General features: G+C 41.5%; 1 protein-coding gene across 1 annotated transcript; it reads right to left on the bottom strand.

The window, feature by feature from the left end:
- Positions 1-1,036: 1,036 nt before the first annotated feature.
- RAG2 (recombination activating gene 2) lies at positions 1,037-2,632 on the bottom strand. The gene has a single exon (XM_015416535.1). The coding sequence runs from the start codon at positions 2,630-2,632 to the stop codon at positions 1,037-1,039; it is 1,596 nt and encodes a 531-aa protein (XP_015272021.1).
- Between the last annotated feature and the right edge of the window lie 18,650 nt (positions 2,633-21,282).

A 21,282-nucleotide genomic window follows, 5' to 3' on the forward strand; every position in this document is an offset into this window, starting at 1 on the left:
TCCAAACATTCAGTTGCTGTGGGCAGTTCTGGCACTAGGTGAATGTTTTGGTTCCCTGTGATGAAGCCTGCACGGCAAAACATGTAGGGACTTTGCATGATACATCAGTCATCTATCACCTGGCATTTTTTCCTTTTTGTTCTGCTGGCACATTGCTAGGTACTGCCCAATTTCTCTTTATCTTCAGACTTCTTCTGCAAAATAGAATCTATCCTACATAGTATCTCAGTCAGACACAAAACAAGAGCAACAACCTTGTACAAATTAATCCCACTCTTTACAACAAACACCTTTTCTACTGGGAAAAAGTCAGAGGAATGTGAAGTCTGTTTTATACTCTGTAAGCTAGAATGAGGTCTGCTGTAGTTCCAAAGCTGTAGGTGATGTGTTGTGATGTGTTACCTGTTTCACTGTGGCATGATTTAGCAAAATATGAGCTTCCTTTTACCACATATCACGCAACAATCACAGAGTGAGAGAACATTAAGCATTAGTGCATAGTCGGGACTGGCCATCCATTCCAAATGCAATTGAGAATCCTGGGAAAAGAGGAAAAATTCACACCTCCCTGTGCCTGTTTTGTAAATGAAACTTTTAATCACCAATGAAAGAGATACTTTTCTTGTTTGCCTGAAATCTGGCAGGAAGCATCTCTGAACTGAACAGTATAAACCAAATTGGATTGAAATTAGATTGAAAACAATATAGTTACAGACAGAATTGTGCTCCCCATTGAAACCAGTGGATCCAAATAAAATAAGAATAAGGACCCAAACAAGTATAGTAATTATTTTAAAAGGTAATGAGTAACATTAATTAAAAAGATGAACCAAAAACAACTTGGAGAAAATTTATGTGTGCATCCCCACTAGGTAATATAAAAACTTTTATAATATAAACTTTAACAATTAAATTAACACTTTATTAACCTGAAAAAATCCATTTAAATGAAAGAGCAATCAAAGCACTGTTAGGAAGCAGTGTTTGGCTGAGATATCAGTTGTGTCTCAGCTAACAAGTTAATCCCAGTATGAATTTATTCAAATAGTTTTCGGATAAAGGACTTTTTCATAGGAGTGGCTATTTTCATGGGGGTTCTCCTGCGCAATGCTTTCATTGGTTGCCTTTCCACTGGCAGCTTCTCCTTGGGAGTCTGAAGATCTCTGGTGAAAGTTGCATGTTCATTGCAGAAATATTTGACATTTACCTGTGAAAGGTGAAGCAACATGTTTTCAGATAGTTCCATGCACTGGGCATGGACCCAATGGCCATCTCCATTTGAACAGAAGATCATTGCTGGCTTGTTGAGCTCTGTCGAGTAGAAGGGCACCCATGTATTGATATCAACATCACAACTTTTCGAGCAGGTAATCCAATAGCCTTCTGACTCATCTTCTTCATTATCTTCATTATGGGTATCCGTATAGCTAATACCGTCAAAGGTGAAAGAGAATTCCTCTGAATCCTCAAAAGGAGTGGACTCTCCTGCATCTTCTGTAGAACTTTGACTGCATACTTGTGTCACCTGTTCAGAATCCTGCTCACTTTCTCCTACTTCTTTGCATCTCAGCATATAAAAATAATTTGCATCTAAATTTAACTGTTTGTTGTCCCCTGGTATACCGAACAGGATAACTCCATTTCCCATATCACTCCCAAACCATATCTTGCCATGTTTGATATCTGGGGTCCATTCAGGTGCCTCCTTTTCAACTATCTCTATCTTGTTATCATCTAGGTTTATTGTATTACAAACCATCCTTTTCTGGCTCTCAGAATGGTAACCCCCAACAATGACAAATTCATTTTCTTTCACCTGTGTCACAATGGCACTGGACACTGAAATCCCCCCAGACAAGACATAGCAGTTCACAGCTGGGCTGCCTATGGGGAGATCAATTTTTATCTTATAGAGATTTGGAGGTCTGGTGTTAGTTTCAATGGAATGACCCCCTATGATATAGATGGTGTCATTTCTGGTAAGAGAGAGATGAAAAGAGAATCCATTTTGAAGCTCTGGGAAAACATATGAAGTACAGCATCCAAACTCAGGGTCAACCAGAAAAATGTGTGGCATGCAGTCAACCACTCTGTTCCAGTTTTCCGTGGTCCTTTGTCCAAGAGCCATGTATGATCTCCCTCCAATTATAACAATCATTTTTTTCCCTTGACTATGAACTACATCAGCTGTATGGCCATATCTAGCTTCAGGGATCTCTCCAACCAGTTCTTTCTCAATGCATCTAAAGGTGAATTTCTTGTTAGTTTTGTTTGCTATGTTCAAGATGTACAATTTCTCGGAAAGTTCATTGTTTGGGTTTTTCCCTCCATGGATTATGTACTGGCATTTCTCAGCCTCTGTACTGCTTTTGATTGGGCAGACTGCAGGGTAACGCAAAGGGGGAAGGTAGCAGGAATCTTTGCAGAAGAATGCTGGCCTCAGTTTGAGCTCATCCTTTTTGAAATCAAGAAGGAAAATCCCAGTAGGACAGGACCTCTTTGGCCAGCCTTTCTGTCCAAACAAAAAAACTTGGCCATTGAAGTTCAGCAAAGAAAATCCTGGTTGGATCAGGGAAGAGTGGTTAATAGTAGGTATCATCTGAAGAGACATCTTCTCTGTCAAACAGGCCATTGTATTATCAATATCTGAAAAAGGGAACCAGAAGATGATTGTGCATATAGGCTGAGAGTGATTAAATCAGTAATTACTTGGCTAGGTGACTGAACATATTAGATGACTTCTCTTCATCCCAGCATCATTAGAGGTAGTAGCCTTGAAAAATGGCATGAGAACCACAATATAAAAAAGCTATGTGAAATCAAACAGCAAAATGAGTTATGCCTTTTTAATTACAATTGCACTGCTGTACTTAACAAGGCTCAGACACATGAAAAAAGGTGAACATGAACATGCCAGCTTACAATTGCACTGCTGTACTTAACAAGGTTCAGGCACATGGAAAAAGGTGAACATGAACACTCACAGGTTGGGAGGCCAACCAGCAGGAGTCTAGGGGGGTGGGAACATGGGAGCACCATCAGGCTTTACCATAGAGTTTGTGGCAATTCCTATGGATGTGTGATGTCACTTCAAAGTTTTCCCCACCATCATCTGATGGTAGTTTTTTTCCTGCCCTGCCAGTCACTGTGTGATGTCACTTCAAAGTTTTCCCCAGATCTGATTATGTAACACCATCATCTGATGGTAGTTCTTTTTTTCTGCCCTGCCAGTCGCCAGATGGCAACAGGAGCTGAGGAAAGGAGATACCTAGCCCCCAGTGGGCAATTAGCAAACCTATTCACAAGCATGGCTTTAAGTGCACTTCATAGAAGCAGAGAAAATTAAGCCAGTGAGGATATCATCACATGACATTCCTTGCTCCGTGTTCAAAGAAAAGAGAAGCAAGAAAAAGAAGCTTATCAAGGTGGGCCCTTTATGAGGGCTTCTGACTGTATCCAGCAATCTGCTTCTATAAAGATCACGGATCTTCCCCACTTTCCCCTCTTCTCAGCAGTCCCATCAGCTCCTGGGAAAGTTGATTTCTAAGGTTGTGGGAGTCATGAGTTTGTTGGGCTGCAGTGAGGAGTGGGAAGGGAACAGTCCTTTCAGTACAGCTCTGCTGATGGAGGCCTACTGGCCCATATGAATATTACTCCATGCATGTCCTATGATACTAGCAATAATTTTTCCCAAGGCTAGAAGAGGCTGCTCAGTGGAAGGAAAATCAGAGAATATCTGTGATGATCAGCATCTTTCACTGGTGGATTGCTGGATCCAGCCCAAGGGATGTAGGATACATGAATAACAGAACATAACCTAGCCTTTGGAAAGCCCTCCCCCTTGATACTTGCCTGATGCCTACCTTATGTTCCTTCAGGCACCATGTCAAAACATTTCTTTTTACTCAGGCTTTTAACTGAAAGTTTCTATGTTTTTAAAAGCTATTTTATGGTCTGTTTCTAGCCTGATGTCTGTTTTAGGAGTATCTTTTTAGGATGCTCAGTGTTTGTTTTATACCGTTTGTATGCCCTGGCTTGATCTTTAATGGCTTGTCTGGTTTTGTTACAGTGTTCTGCTCTGAGACTCCTTTGGGTAGTGAAGGGCAGGGTATAAATCCAGTCTCCTCCTCCTCCTCCTCTTCTTCAGTGGTGATGTGGGAAATTCATAGAGGACTGTGATGTCACATCCAGGTACATAACTGCGAATGACTTCAAGGCATCACACAACCAGTGTTCCCTCTAAGCTGAGTTAGTGAGCTAGCTCACAGTTTTTTAGCCTCCGGCTCACACATTTTTGTCTTAGCTCAGGAAGGATGGCTCCAGAGCAAACTAATTTAGGCAGTCGCCAAATGGCTGGCTCACAACTTTAATGCCAGTAGCTCATAAAGTAGAATTTTTGCTCACAAGACTCCACGGCTTAGAGGGAACATTGCACACAACCCCCGTTTTCCATAGCCAACGCTCCCCAATGCTCTCAGGGATTTCGAGCAGAGGACTGGGAACACTGGGGCTGTATACACATAATTGAAAATCCAGACTGAGCAGCACTGTTTCCCAAATGTGGCAATATAAGGAGATGAATTAAGGCCACGTTTAAGGGGCCACATATACAGGCCAGTTACATTATATATGTGGTTATAATAGCACCACATTGCTCATACAAATTTTTTCATTAGTATTCTCAGGGGGAAAAAAGATTTGACATTGTGAGATATGTAACCACAATACAGTTGTTGTAGGATTTCATTTACTGCATGGGTTATCCCAGTCCTTGAGCCAGTACTGGCATTTGTGAGGTAGCTAAAGCAAAGTGAAATGGTGATAAACTGGAAAACACCCTTTGTATCCAGAGTTTTTATTCTTGTTTAAAGGGGATTTCCAAGGGGCTCCAGAAGACTTTCCAAGTTTACTTTAAGCTAAGACTCTTCTAGTTGTTTCTAAATCTGGGGCCTTGAACATTTAGGTTTTGTGCCCCCAAAATATCTTTTACATTTGCAGTTCAAATTGATAAGAACAATTGCAAAATGGGCTGTAAGAATATGCAAAGGAACTCATTTTTTTCACAAGCAAGAAATAATCTTTGTTTTAAATCAGTTATCCCTGTATTTTTATATCCATTTTATTTTTATTTGGTATCCATATTAAAAACCCTGCTGTTAACTTATTTCATTGTTAATTCTCAGCTTTTTTGAAAAAGGGCAAGTCTTCAGGGCCGGCTCCAGGTTCTTTTGCACAGTAGGCGAGGCTACCTTCAGCCCCCCCTCCCCGTACGCCCACCAATTTTCAAAACATAAATGCATTTTAGGAAGAATGAAAAATGCTTTCCCCAACACAGAGATTAAGTCATAAAGAAAGCATCCATTGATTAATTTCTCCCTCTGACATGATGCTATTAAAAAGCAGAAGGTGGGGGCACTGAAAATCCTACAAGGGAAATTCCCTTGCATTGAGATGTACTACAACAATGAAAGCTTTTCTGGCCACAGAGGGGAAGTGATTATAAGGACTTCCCTAATTAATTTCTGTCTCTATGACAGGCAGCTGTTTGAGACAAACCCTATCAAGGAAATACAAAATTCTGGGAGTGCTAGGAAAATCCTGCGTTATCTCTTTTCCCAGTAGAAACAAAGTTGCGGGACCAACAGGATTTTATTCCAGCATCAACTTCCGTGGGCTTGAAGACCTCACTTTTTCAGATATAACCTCCTATGTCTCTGGAATTTCCCCCCCTCCAGTCTAGAGGAAAAAAGTCTGGGGAAAGATTTACCATCTTTACCTACTTTAAGATTTACATAATTTACCTTCTGCATTTCTCCTTTGAATAGGCATTTTTTCCCCCAAGGCACAGAAAACTTCCAAAGAGAGCGAGTTTTAGCACAGGTGCCTCTGGGGAGGTAACACCCTAACCTGGATAGCCCAGGCTATCCTGTTCTTGTCAGATCTTGGAAGGTATGCATGGTCAGCCCTGGCTAATATTTGGGTGGGAGACCTTGGCCTGCCCTAGTTCCTCCCATCCGCGAGCGCCAAAGAGGGTGCCCGCAGAGTCTGCACCAAAGGTAAACAGAGCGAGGGGAAGCCACCACATGGCTGCTGCTGCCCATGGCTATGCACCTTCTCAGCTTGGCAAGTCCGCCTCCGCTGCCTCCTCCTCCCAGCCTCTGGCTGCCCCTCTGTCAGTCAAACAGGCTAAGCCGCTGCCCAAGCAGCAGGGACCAGCAAAGTGGCAGTTGGGCACCTCAGACAGCGGTGACGGCGGCCTTCCCGCTGCTTTCCCACCTTCCTTTCTCTGCCCGAGGGGAGGGGTGGCAGGCAGGCAGGCCAGCGTGGTGCCCTCCGACCAAGGAGGAGGCTGGAGCACAGCACAGGGATGAGTGGAGGAGCAGACGAGCAGGGTGGCGAGGCAAGGTGAGGCAAGGGGTGGGGCAGCAGCAGGCAGGCCAGCTGGCACCCCGTTCCAGGGGGTGCGCTCAAGGTGGGTGCCTAATTCAATGGGTGGTCCGGCCCTGCAAATGTTGCAATGTGCAGCACGTCCCACAAATACTTCTTTATTCACTTTGCCTGCATTTGATTTCACAAGTTTTTAAAGTTAAAAAAAATGTTAATCTGAATTATTTATAGTCCTGACATCAATTATGCTTTAAAACCTGAACAGAGCTATCCTAAACAGAGTAACGCTCTTTTAAGTGCATGGATTTAGTAGGGTATAAATCTGCTGAGGTCTGCACTATGTAAGTAATAGTTTCAAGGAAATGCATTTCTAAGTCCTGGGTACCAAGGAACCAGGGAGAAACCCAAGACCTGCATTACCATATTATTATTTGTGATTATTTGTCAAGAATTTAAAAAAATGTCACTAAAAATTGTTCCACACAGTGGCATTTACTGAGTTCTGAGCTACTTATGTGTAACAGGTAATATATTTATTTATTTACATATTTATAGTCTGCCTTTCTCACTGTGATTCAAGGCAAATTGAATATTTGTCTCAACAGTCAACATATTAAACATTTATTACATCCTGGAGGTTCTTGGGAATTTCATAGGTTATAGTGCAGAGTTAACTGTGTTCACCATTACCAGTTAAACTAAACACTGTGCCTTAAAGCTTGATGGTAGACAGCACATCTCCATGATTAATCATGTGGTGTTGTTGCCCAAATTAGGTCTGGAATGGTCAGTTATGCATTTCATGAGCAAAATACATGCTACATTGAGCATTCACATTAGATCCTCCAGCAGCTGTGCAGTGCAGAGAATCTGGCTGTAATGTGTATAGCTTTTCCCCTTGTATTGTTTTTCTAATAGTAATTGCTTCCCCAAGTTGCAATAGGAGAAAATACAGGTATAAGAGGGATGCCTTGTCTTTTTTCCATATCAAAACTACTAGAAGCGGACAGGGGAATGTACTGGAAAACAACACAGAGGACGAAGTGACCCCCCACCTCAGCACTGTGGCATTACTTCAGTTTAGTTTACAGTGCTTCTCTGGATATTTAGAAACACTGAAAGGTTCTGTGGTCATCTTAGCAAATGGAATGCAGACTTTGATAAATATAACAGGTGGTAATTTTTTTTAAAAGTCTATGTCTGAACAGTCTTGCCAGATTATAATTTTTGAAAAAGTGCCTACTTTTCACATTAGAACTGTGCTGTGGAATAAGGAAAGAGCCATTTTTATTCTCTGGGAACATGTTTGTCTACAAGAAGGAACACACAGTTTCAAAACTCTTGTTTCTTAAAACAGAAGAAAACCAGTAAGCAACTCCAGTCCAGCATATAATTTTTGTCCAAATGGAGTAGATTTTATTATTATTGTTTTCTGATTAACTGCCTTATTATTATCATTCATCTGGAATCACTAGTAATTTAGTAATTGCAGTTATCCATCTCATTAAATAGCAACCTACTTCGTGAAGTTATATCATTTCTATCTGAAGTAGAAAAATAGAAACATAGAAAAGAAAAATCTTCTTTTCATTATTCTTACCCTTGTTCTTCACATTACTATTCCTATTACTACTATAGCTTGTAATTACAATATGTTTGGCATCAGTATTGCATGTGATCTGCCTGGAAAGTCTGTTATTGAGAAAATTCTAAAAAGACACAGATAAAGAAAAAGTAAGTGACTCACAGAAGAGCAGTCCTCACTACTTTGCAAACAAAGAAGTACTTCATTTCAGATTTAAACCAATGATTCAGATTGCTCGATTCTTCATTTCATGTCAGAGAATTAGTGTGAAATGAATCATTATAAGGAGTGTTTCCATGTACATGTGGGGATGTGATACTGATCTTTAGTGATATAAAATGAGGAGAAATTTGAGGCAAAACTGCCTCAATTTTATACATAAATTTCACTTAACCCCCCTCCAAGGATTTCTAAACAGAATCCCAGGTCAGTTTTCTATTACCAAGAAAAGGCAATGCAACGCCCAAACTCTTTGCAGGTTCCCATTTCCAGGATGCTCTTTTAGCCATGCTAGCGCTGAAGTGTGCAGATACCCCTTCTTGCATGATTTTGTAAAAAAAAAAAAAACCACACCCTTGCATTTGGGTAAGATATGATGGTGTTGGGACCTACCTGAATGATGAAGGCTTTTACTTCTTATTGATATATTTTCACCAAAATTGAGATTCAATAGTCAACACTTGTAGATTCTTCTCTGACTGTTTTGTATCACAGAAAGAAGACAAGCAGGCAAAGTGTTTGCTTAGCCTACAGATGTGTTTTGTTCATTGATGTGACTAACTGTCTGTGACCATTTCCCCCACTTCAGATGGTACAGAAAGAAACCCACCACTTGCTACAGGTTCAGCTTTAACCCTTTCAGGCTCCACTAAACCTGAAAAATAACAGGAATTAGTCATATTTCAGGCTGAGTTGTGTCAGGAAATCATATTTCCTCCCTGTAATATTTTATAGTGTCCCAAATTAGCTTATATATGGTAGTGTTTTCAGAGAATTACTGCAATTGTACTGTCTCGTAATTTAATATATTAAAAAGTAAGATACTATTAAGATGCCTTGAGCCACCACCAAATGGCAGGAAAAAATAGGGAGAAAAAGTCTGTCTGCATCATCATCTCTTCTCTGAGTAGTAAGGAATATGTGGCCACATGCCAAAATTAAGCCACTTCTCAGAGTGAGGTATATCAGAAAAACATACATGTCTTAACTAATTTTCATTCGGTACATAAGGAATTAGCTACATGATATTAAAGACAGGACTGGGTATAACTGTGCAGAGTGCACTTGGGTCTATATCACTTCAATACCCCAACTAGCACTTACCTGAGGGACATTTCAAATACCATGAAGATGCTACCTTCAATAGTAGTAAGTGGAAGCCCATCATGGTATTGAGATGTTTACCTGACGTATACATGATTTTTGTTGTTGTTCAGTTGCACAGTCGAGTCTGACTCTTTGCGACCCCATGGACCAAATCACACCAGGCCTTCCTGTCTTCCACCGTCCTCTGAAGTTTGCTCAATTTCATGTTTGTTGCCTTGATAACACTGTCTAACCATCTCATCCTTTGCCGTCCCTGTCTTCTTTGACCTTCAATCTTTCCCAGCATCAGGGTCTTCTCCAGTGAGTGCTCCCTTCTCATTTGGTGGTATTAATACATATTCCTGCTCAAACATCTTGAGGATAACTTAAAGCATCTTAGCTTTTTCACCTAAACAATGTGTGAATGAGACAATGTATTTTTTTCTGAAGTAAATAGAATGCTTCAGCACCAGAGGAGAATAGAACTGAAATGTTTCTCCTGCCAGTTCTAAGATTGTAAAGTAAAGCACTCTTCTTATTGTTTTCAGATATTCCAATTTGGTGCAAAGAACTATTCTCCTAGGTATTGGCCCAATTACCTCCTTTCTCTTGCTAATTTTTTTAATTGATTGGAAATGTGAGAAGCCATTGAAATTCATATCAGCTAAATGAAATTGGACCCTGTAGCTACAATCAAGAGGGATCACTATGGGCAACTGCAGTTAATGTTTTAGTACCACAAATTTGCATTACCACAATACCACAAATACCAGTGCTGCTGCACCTGACACCTGCACACATTTTGACAGTACTACAAATTAGCAGATTTTGGAATTTTTTTCTGCAGTTCTGGAAGTACAAAGATTCTTGACCTACATCTGCCATAACCTTATTGTCTCATTTCACTCCAGTAACTGTAGCATCCTGGCTCCCCCACTTCCTTCATTGGATAGTTCAATTTCATGCAAGTTTTCTGTCAACATACATTTTATGATGCTTTAGAACTAGGATGCTTTCAGAGAACTACATCTGCCATAACCTTATTGTCTCATTTCACTCCAGTAACTGTAGCATCCTGGCTCCCCCACTTCCTTCATTGGATAGTTCAATTTCATGCAAGTTTTCTGTCAACATACATTTTATGATGCTTTAGAACGAGGATGTTTTCAGAGAATTACTAGGATGATCAGATGCAAAGGAGGATAGGTCTCTCATACAGTCTCTCATACAGTCTTGTAGAAGAGGGGATATCACCATGTATCATTTTTCTTTCCCTGAACTTCTTAAAACTTACTCTTCTACACAATTATTAAAGGTTCAAGAGCCCAGTCGCATCTGATCTTCCCATTACAAGGTTGTGCTTGTGACATGTGCATCAGTACTTTTTTTTTGTGGTGGTACTCATTGGTACTGAGTACCAGCACCTTTTGGGGGACTGAGGGGGGAATTGGTAGAAATTGGTGCAACCTTATATATGAGTACCATCACCAAAACAAGTCACCAATACAAAATCAAACTGTGTGCAACGATATGTGGCATCAGCCCTCACCTATGTTTCTACTTCATTACAAAGTTTTATTTGATATTAAACAAGTTGAAGCACATGTCCTCTCAATGTATATTTCCCTCTCAGATAATGGCAAAAAAATTAATAAAGATTACTGTTTTTTGATGTATACATATAAGGCATGCATAGCTTTGGTACATATAATTTCCAACTTCATTTAATGAAGGAGGAAATTAGGCCACCTTACACATCATCTAATGTTTTGCACATTTCACACAGACAATATTTCTAGATTCAGGTGGGTAGCCGTGTTAGTCTGAAGCAACAGAATGAAGTTTGAGTCCAGTGGCACCTTTAAGACTAACAAAATTTAATTCTGGGTATAAACTTTAGTTGGTCTTAAAGGTGCCACTGGACTCAAACTTTGTTCAGACAATGTTTCTGTCAGGGAGGTGAGTGTGAATTGGTCCTTGGTTCAGAACAAGAAAATAATGACAACCGCATGTCAATGAGTTTTCTGCACAGCAATTACTGCTTTAACTTGGACACTGAAACTTTTCTGCTGCCTTCCCAAGAATTCAGGAGGCTCTGAGAATCCTAGTGCAGCATTCAAATATGAGGTGTATAATGGGAAGCCTGTTTCCAGTACAATGATTTTTCATTGTTTAATGGAATTAATAACTGTGTAATTGAAAGCATGCTAATCCTCAGCTGACCTGCCTCCATGATTCAGCGGTGGCATTCCTCATTTGACTTAAACAGTGGGGAGGAAGATTCCCATTTGGGGAAGCATAAATTGATTCCGCACAATCTGCTGATGATCAGCAAAGCTTAATGAATGATAGCCTCAAGTAACCTCATTACAAGGAACTTGGATGGATGAGCAGGAAAATGCATATTTTTTCAAAGGAAAAGAAAGTGGCTTCTGCTTCAATAAATCATTTTAGAAGCCCCAACTCTATATCTTTCTGTTTACACTTTCCAATAAGGACAGAGAATCATATCACTGGCATTCTCTATGACTTTAGAATAAATTTTTCTGCCATTCATACTTGCTGGGACAATATTTTTTATTTCATTAATATGGATGGATACAGAGAGGAGGCCAGTGATGCAATCTAGAGAAATTCAGGTGAACCTAAGTCACATTGAAATACATGATCTTTTCTGCTTTTGGGTCTCTTTATTATGGTTATTACATATGTTCTTTATTTTTATTTTCATATAAACATGGGGAGTGACATCATTACATGGGCAGCAAGGGTCCTTCCAGCAATGGACGTCTCCCACCAGTTGCCACTGGGGACTTGGCAACACTATCTACTAACCATGTCTAGTAAAGGGAACCTCCATACTCAGAGGCAGTAAACCTCTGAACCTCAGTGCTTAGAAACAACATCAGGGCAAGGTCTTATTTGTTGGCCCTACAGAGCAACTGGTTGGCCACTGTGTGGAACAGGATGCTGGACTAGATGGCCCATGGGTCTGAGCCAGCAGAGCTCTTCTTGTTCATATGTTCTTACCTATTTGTCCAAGTTCAAAATATTACTTGATATTTGGGTGACCAAAGATAAAAAATTTCAAACAAACCTTTTTGAGCCTGTGAACACCTCTGAAATTCTGATACACAACATGGTTGGCATGGCAACAAAATGTCTGCCACAAAATGGCTGTCGCAGGAGGTGTAGCCAGTCACAAAACGGCAGTCACAGTCTACTTTCTGCCACACAATGAAGATCCTTGTGCTATGGTGGGCAGCTGCTGCCAAAGAAGCATTTTCAAAAATCTGCACAGCTAATGTAATCTCCAATGGCCATCCAAATGTCTTGCTGTGCAGAAGGCCCACCTGGCCCCACCCACTCTCTGAAAACACATGGCCGGTGCCAGGAAAGGTGTTGGTGAGTGCCATGGTGCCCACGGGCACCACATCGGGGACCCACAAGGATCAGGAGCCTTTGCTTTCAGTTGCTGGAGCATTGATCACTGTGGCAGGAAACACATTTAACTCTAATTCCTAGAGATTTGGGATAATGGCTTGGGGAGGTCTGAGTTTCGAGAAGGGACAGAGCTCAGAAGGGAGGTGGTACCACAGAATCTATTATCCAAGCAGTCATTTCTTCCAGGGACTTCCTGTGGCGGTGAATTCCAAGTGTTAGACTGGAGATCAGTTGTAATTCTGGCAATGCCAGGTCCTACCTAGGGACTGGGAATCCTAACTACATTGGTGGCTCAAAATCACCACTTGATTTTCTGCTCTATAAATAAATGATTATCATTTGGTCACGCAGGAAAGAAGTAAATTGGTGTAAGATCAATTACTCTCCTACTGACCATAGATGGCCTGGCAGTCTTTGATAGGATTTCACCATAGGTTGTACCCTTCAGAGGTCCTTGTTTTATGCCAACTCTCCCTTTGTACACACTTAGTTTATCATAACAATGGGCATTTTGCTAGTGAGAATAATAAATGTTGGCACCCATATCAAAGCGGCAGGGCAGGATACAATTTTTCAGCACTGCAATGCTCTTTCACATTCCCTAATGGAAGGTGACAAAGAAGGGCAAGGCTTTACTATGATTACTTTGATTATTTATTGTTGCCTGGATGCTCATACATTAAAAAAATTAGGCTCTTTCATAAAGGTCTTGCAATGTACCACAACCTACCACACTGTGAATGGTGCTCAGAGTAATGACTGTAATAACGGAACAGTAATGAAAAATAAAACAACATTTCTTCCTCTTGAAAAACCACTAGAATTTGCATAAACCACTCTGATGGTCTGGTAAATGATTATCTGCACAGTCAGTCCCTAGAGAGATTAATATTAGCTTGTTTTTCATGAAACTTAAACAAAATCTATTTTGGTTTCTTTAAAATGAATTCAAAACAATACCCTTCTTTTCCTATCAATATCCCCACAGAGTTAAGGTGGCATTAAAGATAATGATTTTTTTTGGGTTTTGTATGGGAAGCTTGTCTTTTCTGGACTATCCTAATTTTTTTTTTACACAATGTGATGCAGTCGATGGGCCATTTGGATTCAAATCACCACTCAGCCATGAAGCCTGCAATGATCTAATTATTGCCTGTCCTCCTAACCTATCTCACAAGGTTGTTGTGAGAACAAAGGAAGTACACGCATGGTTCCCTGTGCAGCTTGGGGGAAGGGCAGGATATCAGTGGATAACAAATTGAAGTCAAGAGTCAGACTGCTTATACTGCATTTAATTCAAGAGTGAAAGTGGAACAGATGACTTCACATTGCCATTTGCTAGATGATTCCATAGGATCCTTGACTAAATGAACCCTGTTATGGAAGGCCTTTTAATGGCTGTAGTAATACTCCAGGCACCAGAGCGCTGTTCACACAATATGCTTCCTGTATTATAAATTGTCGGACCAGTGATCAACCTGTTTGTATAACTGAACTCCATGTCTTGGTCATCCAGCAACAAATACCTCCTTATATGGCAATACGCCATTATAAAGTTGTAGTAGACCATATCATATCATGTTGCACAATGTGGAAAGATAGTTTATTATAACACAGTGTTCTCTCTCCAGGCATCTTAGGACATTATGCCTCATCCTGTCAAAACCAGAAAAAATGGGCAGCAACAAAAATAACAACAAAAATTAGCCACAAGGTATAGATAGGAACTCTCAGGCTGGGGCAAGTGACACACGGTATTCTTGGTGCTGGGGGGGGGGGCCAGGGGGAGGGCTTCTAGTGTCCTGGCCCTACTGCTGGGCCTCCTGATGGCACCTGGTATTTTTGGCCACTCTGTGACAGAGTTTTGGACTAGATGGGCCATTGGCCTGATCCAGCATTGGTTTCTCTTATGTTCTTATGTTCTCTTAAAAATCTGTGGTGGATATTAAAAGGCTTGACTGCCCTGCACTTTGCTCATGATGATGGGCCATTGTGTAGCTGCTTTTAAACACAAACAGAACAAAAAACACATCAACATTGGAGCAGAGGTATAATCATCAGGCTAATTAAGTTGCACTGGAGTAATTGCCCATGGAAGTCAATGAGACTACACATGAAGTAAGTGGTTTACTGATTGCTCCTGAGTGCCTTGAGGGAAGCAGTGAAAAGCTTAGGTGCCTAGGTGTCTTTCCTTGTGTGTTCCTGCAGTAAGAGGGAACATGTTTGTGGTAGGGGATGCAAACCCACTTCCTCAGGGCACCATGTGTTCATTCCAGGGAATGCACCAGTCATAACACTGACTTCCATGCAGTTGGGCATTGCTTCCATCCCATGTTGTGAAGAAGGAAGGCTGATATCAGGGTGGTATAGCCACAGCAGTGGTTGCTTCTCTGGCCCAATCTGCATTTTCTATGTAAAGCTATTTCGTGCTGCTGTGGTGCTGGCTTCCCATTTGGTTCAGTATAAAGCTCTCCTCTGTCTGCATCAGGACGCAAGTTGTTTAGGGAGAGCGTGTGAGAGAGGGGGGAGGAGTGGCCTCCCAGGGGCACCAGCAGGGCACTGTGCTGCACTGTGGAGAGGAAAAGGCACCTGTGACCCCCTCCAGAAAGTAAAATGGGGTGACCTGGCAGAGGGGGAGGCAAAGGGAGGGGGCAGGAAAGACGGAACCAGCTGGGTAAAAAAAACAAACACCCAGCAGTTGCCAGGCAGGGCGTTCTGCAGACTGTCCCAGGAAATAACAAATGGTTCAGAGGTGGGCGTGCTTCTAACACCCCTCCAAATATGATTGCAGAAAAATGTTCCCTGGCCGCTTTTAAATGCAGACGACTGGATTTTCAGCTAACTTGTTTCCTTTGTGACAATTTGTGTATCTTAGAATTCAGCTCCAGTTGTCTGCTTTTTGCTCACAGCGTCTCGAGGAGTGGGGAGGAGCAGTTGTACCACCTTAAAACCACATTCAGATAAGGCGGTGAGACGCTGGTGTGACCTCAGAGTCACTACTAAATAGCAGTAAAATGATGCAGACATAAGCACTAAACAGGACTAAATAAGTATTTTAAATCAACCTTTGAAAACGACCATGTCAGGTTCATATTGCCCAACTTCATTCTATTAAGAGTAATGTCCTCGTCTTATTCCAGAAGCAATGTGTTTTCCAATTACCCCAAGTGGCATGCTCTACTGATTGGCACTCAGCACCTCGCTTGTCCTTGTCCTTCAGACAGAGCTGAGTGTCAGCCAGTCACAGGCACTGGAGCAGAGACAGGGGGTGGGAAGGGAGAGAAGGGGGTACAGAAAGCAAATGGTCCCAGCTCCACTCCCATGGTGACATTTCCACTCCCAGAAAATCAGAGAAGGTCACACTTTCAAGGATCAAAGGATAAATAACTGGATACAGCATAGCAGACAGGCTCAGACAAGTTTATATTCCTATTCAGGTATACAAAACTGATATAAAAGATAGCATTTAGTCCATCCCCTTTCTTTTATGTACTCATGTCCACCTCTAAATACATGGGTGTATATCTGAAATCAAGAGAAAATAAATGGTCACAACGACCCAAGAAAATGTATTTCTAGACAAAATCATTAGTTTTTTTTGTGTGTATATACATGTTTCAACTTTTGAAATACCCAAAGGCTTCATGTGCTATTACAAGCTAATGATCTACAAAAATTCCATTTAAAGTGCAAAGATTTTCAGAGCTGTAACAGTACAAAAAATGCATTTTATTGTACTACATTTCTATTTTCTTCATTTTCCCAACTAGCAATAACCATTTGGATTTAATGAAATAAAGTTTAAAAACAGAATGGAGGTGGTTGCAAGTTTATTTGATAGATGGATAAGAGTTTTTAATTCCCACAAAAGGGGCAAGTCAAAAACACAAAACATTTTCTGGCTTTGTTGGCTTTTCTGCCCAGTTGTATAAGCATGCTTACTGTGATAGTGGCAGGCAATTGCTTCTCTCAGCAACAGAGTGTATGTATTGAAATCTTTGAATAGTCATTGGCATGCACTGACAGCCACCTTGCCGTGTATGTTAACTCTTAACTGTGGACAAAACAGACGTGATGGCGGTTGTGCATCAATGGCTGTTTATAAAATGCTAGCTGTAGGCTTATGTAGCCACAGTTGCATTGGCAGCATAACAGGCTCTCCTGCTCTACTTTGAGTGTTTTAAAGGGAAAATATATGTCCTGTAAAAAAAAAAAATCCCCCTTACAATGCTAATAATAAAACAGAGAGCCTGATTTCAGTTACTGAAACCAAATGGAAGTTGAAGAGTTAAACCCCTTCTCCTTTTCTTGCAAGGCCAAGGAACCAAAAGACCTTACAAGGCCCCTTCCAGACACTGTAATTTGAATTAGTTGCCTGTTAATCTTCCGCTCCTCCTCTGTGGTGGGCCTCAGAGTCTGTGGTGTGTATGAACAACCTTCTCTTTGGCTGTGCCTTTTACTCCTTCCTTCCTTCTGCCCATGACCCCATTTCTTTCTATTCCCACCCCCTCAAAGCTATACAAATATAACCCACGAAGGCTAAGAAACAAACTCCAACCTGCCCCTTCCATTTGTGGTTGTTCTGCCAATCAGAAATTTCCTTTTTGATTGCTTCATGCACAGTGTAGAGAAAGGCTACCTATGCCCAAGTCCCTGGTGGAACTGATGTTTGAATCAAAAACTGCTCAGATCCTTGTACATGTTCACAACCATTATATTACGTTGCATTCATATGCACTAGCTCACAAAAAACTGAGGATACATTTGAGGTGATTTCTCTATTACCAGCAAAACTATCCTAAAATGATGTTTCATGTTAGCTGAAGAAAAATCAGCCTAAGCATTTGGTAAGCTCCACTACAAGAACATGCTACATGGTATTTCTGTAGCCCCTACATCGTGCAATTTCCATGTGTCAACAATAAGTGTGTAAACTAGATGATTTATGATATTCTTCTGTCCTACAGAAAGAATGAATCACAATGCCACCACTTCTACTTAATTTCAGTGGGAAAAGCCAGAATTCTTGGATCTGAAGAGGAGAAAATGTAGTGCTGTGTCACTGTGTTTGTAAAATCTAGTATGCAAATAAGCCTTTTAATGCTGTTATTTTGTGGAAGCTGCTTGGAGAGCGAACAAAACAAAACAGGATGTTGGAAACTGACTGACTACTTTTGTGATTCCAGGTGGCATTTGCTGTGCTGTTTTGGTCAGCATCATTTAACTCCCTGGTGAACGTTGAGTGGTGTTTTTAGTTCACAGTCCATTTGGCAATATCTATTTACTTCCTATTATTCGTTAATCATGCTGGGGGCTGAGGGTGAGAGAAAGAAGAGAATCAAACTCTAAACTTCTCAACATAAGTGGCCATGAAGGCACTGTACAAATGTGAGTTTAATGGCACACAGTACGGCTGAAAATAACACAAGGAATGGCAATAAATTTACTTTAATTTAAAAAATGGGCCAATAGGATGGTGTTATCCTCCAGAGAAATTTGTAGGAGGCCTCGTATGAGTGGATTTGCCAATAAAAGCAACTAGGCAGTTCAATAAAACTAATTAAATTAATCTGTCATCCCCAGGGAACTTAAGCAGGGCATGAAATAAGGAAATGGCATCAGTTCAATGGTGTTTTTTTTAATTGATGTGTTTTACTGGATCATTGGAAAAAATCAGTCGGGGAAAATAAAGGTTTGTGTTTTCTATTGATCATAAATTTAGTGACCATTTCCTCATTGCATAGAAATCAAGTATCACTTAGAGAGGGCCTTTGGGCAAGAAAACTGCTCCCTTTAGTCAGCAAGGGGGCAAAGGGAGAATTGCAAACTGAGAACTGTACCAGTGTCCTGGGAAAATAAAGGTTTGTGTTTTCTATTGATCATAAATTTAGTGACCATTTCCTCATTGCATAGAAATCAAGTATCACTTAGAGAGGGCCTTTGGGCAAGAAAACTGCTCCCTTTAGTCAGCAAGGGGGCAAAGGGAGAATTGCAAACTGAGAACTGTACCAGTGTCCTCTACCAGATGACTTGTGCAAGCATGCCAAGCCACATCTCAAATTCTTTTTGAAAAATAGAACTTTCCTCCAATAGTCTCACTAAAAGACTGCACCGCCACTCTCCATATCTGCAATGTCCTATCATGCTATGGAAATAAAGACTGCCTTTGTTCAGTTCCCACAGACCTCTTCAGTGGGTGTTGGCCTGAAACATGGGGACAGAGGCAGAACTGAATTGACATCTCTAAGTATAAAAACTGTCTTTTACAGAGCAAGGGTATGAGGAAGCTCAGCTAACTTTGGCAAAAGATGGCAGTTGTTCTAACATACACAGAATATCCTTGGAAATGTGCAATATGGTCCTGTTTACATTTATTCGAATTAAGTCTTACTAAGTGCAATGGGTTACACTCCGAAGTAAACATGCTTAGAAATGCATATTTAAGAAAGACACAAAGAGATTGGTGGGTATATTGAGCTGCAACAGGAAGGCCCAGATGAGAACTTTGCACAGGATGCTGTACTGGATCCAGGCCACAATGAGGTAGGAATGAGGGAGCAGAATGCTGTGGAAGGTGAATATTAGGTACAACTTCAGACTGCAAATGAGCTGGGCTAGTGCCGTTCTGTCCGATATTCTAGGGTTTTTTTTTGGTTTTGTTTGTTTAATCCAAGCTGGGAAATTCCGGAAGGTTTTTGGGATGGAGCCTGGGGAGGGCAGGGTTTGGAGAGGGGAGATACCTCAGTGGGGTATACTGCCATCCAGGGCTCTACTGGTAGCAGGAGCTCCTTTGCATATTAGGCCACACACCCCTAGTGTAGCCAAACCTCCAAGAGCTTACAGTAGCCCCAGTAAGAAGAGCTCTGTAAGCTCTTGGAGGATTGGCTACACCAGGGGGGTATGGCCTAATATCCAAAGGAGCTCCTGCTACCAGTAGAGCCCTGCATACCCCAAAACAGCAAAAAAAAGGGGGGGGGAACTGTGACAATTTAGCGCTTAATGATATATTCATAAATCATAATATACAATGACAAAAATGAACAATATATATAGTGAATGTAGACGATGGTCTCCGGAATGGTGTGCCGTTTCGACAACGATCTTCTTCTGAACAAGGATGTGTACATAAACTGTCTTTTAACAATTCACTTCTCTTGGTGATGTATTGAAAATATCACTGCTGATTCACTTCATCACAAAGCTATGCTTACAGCTAGGTTTTTCAATGGGCTATAGTTGCTGAATGCCTTGTGACTAATCTATCCCAAAGCAGCCATTTTCTCTGGGAGAACTGATCGATCTATTCTGGAGATAATCTGTAATTCCAGGAGATCTCCAGGTCCCGCCTGGAGGTTGGCAACCTTACCTAAACCCAGTTTTCCCCACCAGCCCAGCTGAAGGAAGAAGTTATAGGTTCTGGGATGGTTAATGGGCCGGGGGGGTGGAGTGACAAAAAAGAAAGCAGTAGTGCCTCCAGCCCAATGGCCTCCACTTCATAATAGGTGGAGGATGGCCAGTAGGCAAAATAAAACATCATAAAAAACAACTCCCAGGGGGTGGGGCGTCAAAGCTGGACAAACATATACAAAATTCAATCTTAGTTAGGGCTGCCAACCTCCATATGGTAGCTGGGGATCTCCCACTATTATGAGTGATCTCCAGGTGACAGAGATCAGTTCACCTGAGTGAAATGGCTGCTTTGGAAGGTGGACTCTATGGCATCACACCCCATTGAGGTCCCTCCCCTCCCCAAACCCCAACCTACTCAAGCTCCACCCCCAAAATCTCCAGGTATTTCCCAACCTGGAGCTGGCAACCCTATTTACTGTCTCTCTGCGGCCTTCTGAAAGTCTCTCAGACTCTGCCTGCTGCAGCTTGGCTAGTTTACTCTGTGGTGGTCCTGCTGCTGCTCTTGGTGCTGCTGCAGCTGAGCTCTCCAGAGGCTACAGCTCTTTTGAGGCTCCTTCTCAGGTTACTCTGTTCTCTGCACCAGGACCCCATGGGAATTTCCCACCCCCAACTGTGGAATTCACTGCCAGTGGAGGTAGTGATGGCCACAAGAGCAGATGGCTTTAAAATGAGGTTAGGCATATTTATATTGGTCCATCAATGGCTACTAGTTATAGTGACGAAAGGGAACTTCCATATACAGAGGAAGCAAACCTCTGAATGCCATAGCTAGGAGGCAGCATCAGGGGTAGCCTTGGCCTCTGTACCCTGTTTGCCCCTCTAGGGAAACTGGTAGGCTGTTGGACTAGATGGACCGCTGGCCTGACCGTGCAGGACTCTTCTTATGTTCGTAGGCTTCCATTTTGGAAGAAGTGGACTGGGTTCTGTAAGACTGTTTTTGAGGCATTCTCAATTGGGATTTATTTTTATCACATAGTCGTTTTGTTTTTTGGAAGAAAAGTTCCCTCTACAGGAAATGTCAGTGATCAGATGAGCAGAAATCTTGTGATTCAACTGAGTGGGTGAATACATTCAAATATGGAAAGTTGTTAGGAGCATTATTGCTGAACCATGGTAGAGAAATCTTGTTTTTCAGAGGATGGATAACCTAG

This window comes from Gekko japonicus, unplaced genomic scaffold (assembly GCF_001447785.1).
Source record: "Gekko japonicus isolate JY-2015 unplaced genomic scaffold, Gekko_japonicus_V1.1 scaffold2949, whole genome shotgun sequence".
Lineage (NCBI taxonomy): Eukaryota > Metazoa > Chordata > Lepidosauria > Squamata > Gekkonidae > Gekko > Gekko japonicus.

What these genes read in the sequence shown, in the direction of transcription:
- RAG2 (XM_015416535.1), bottom strand. Translation starts at nt 2,632, where the DNA reads ATGGCCTGTTTGACAGAGAAGATGTCTCTTCAGATGATACCTACTATT.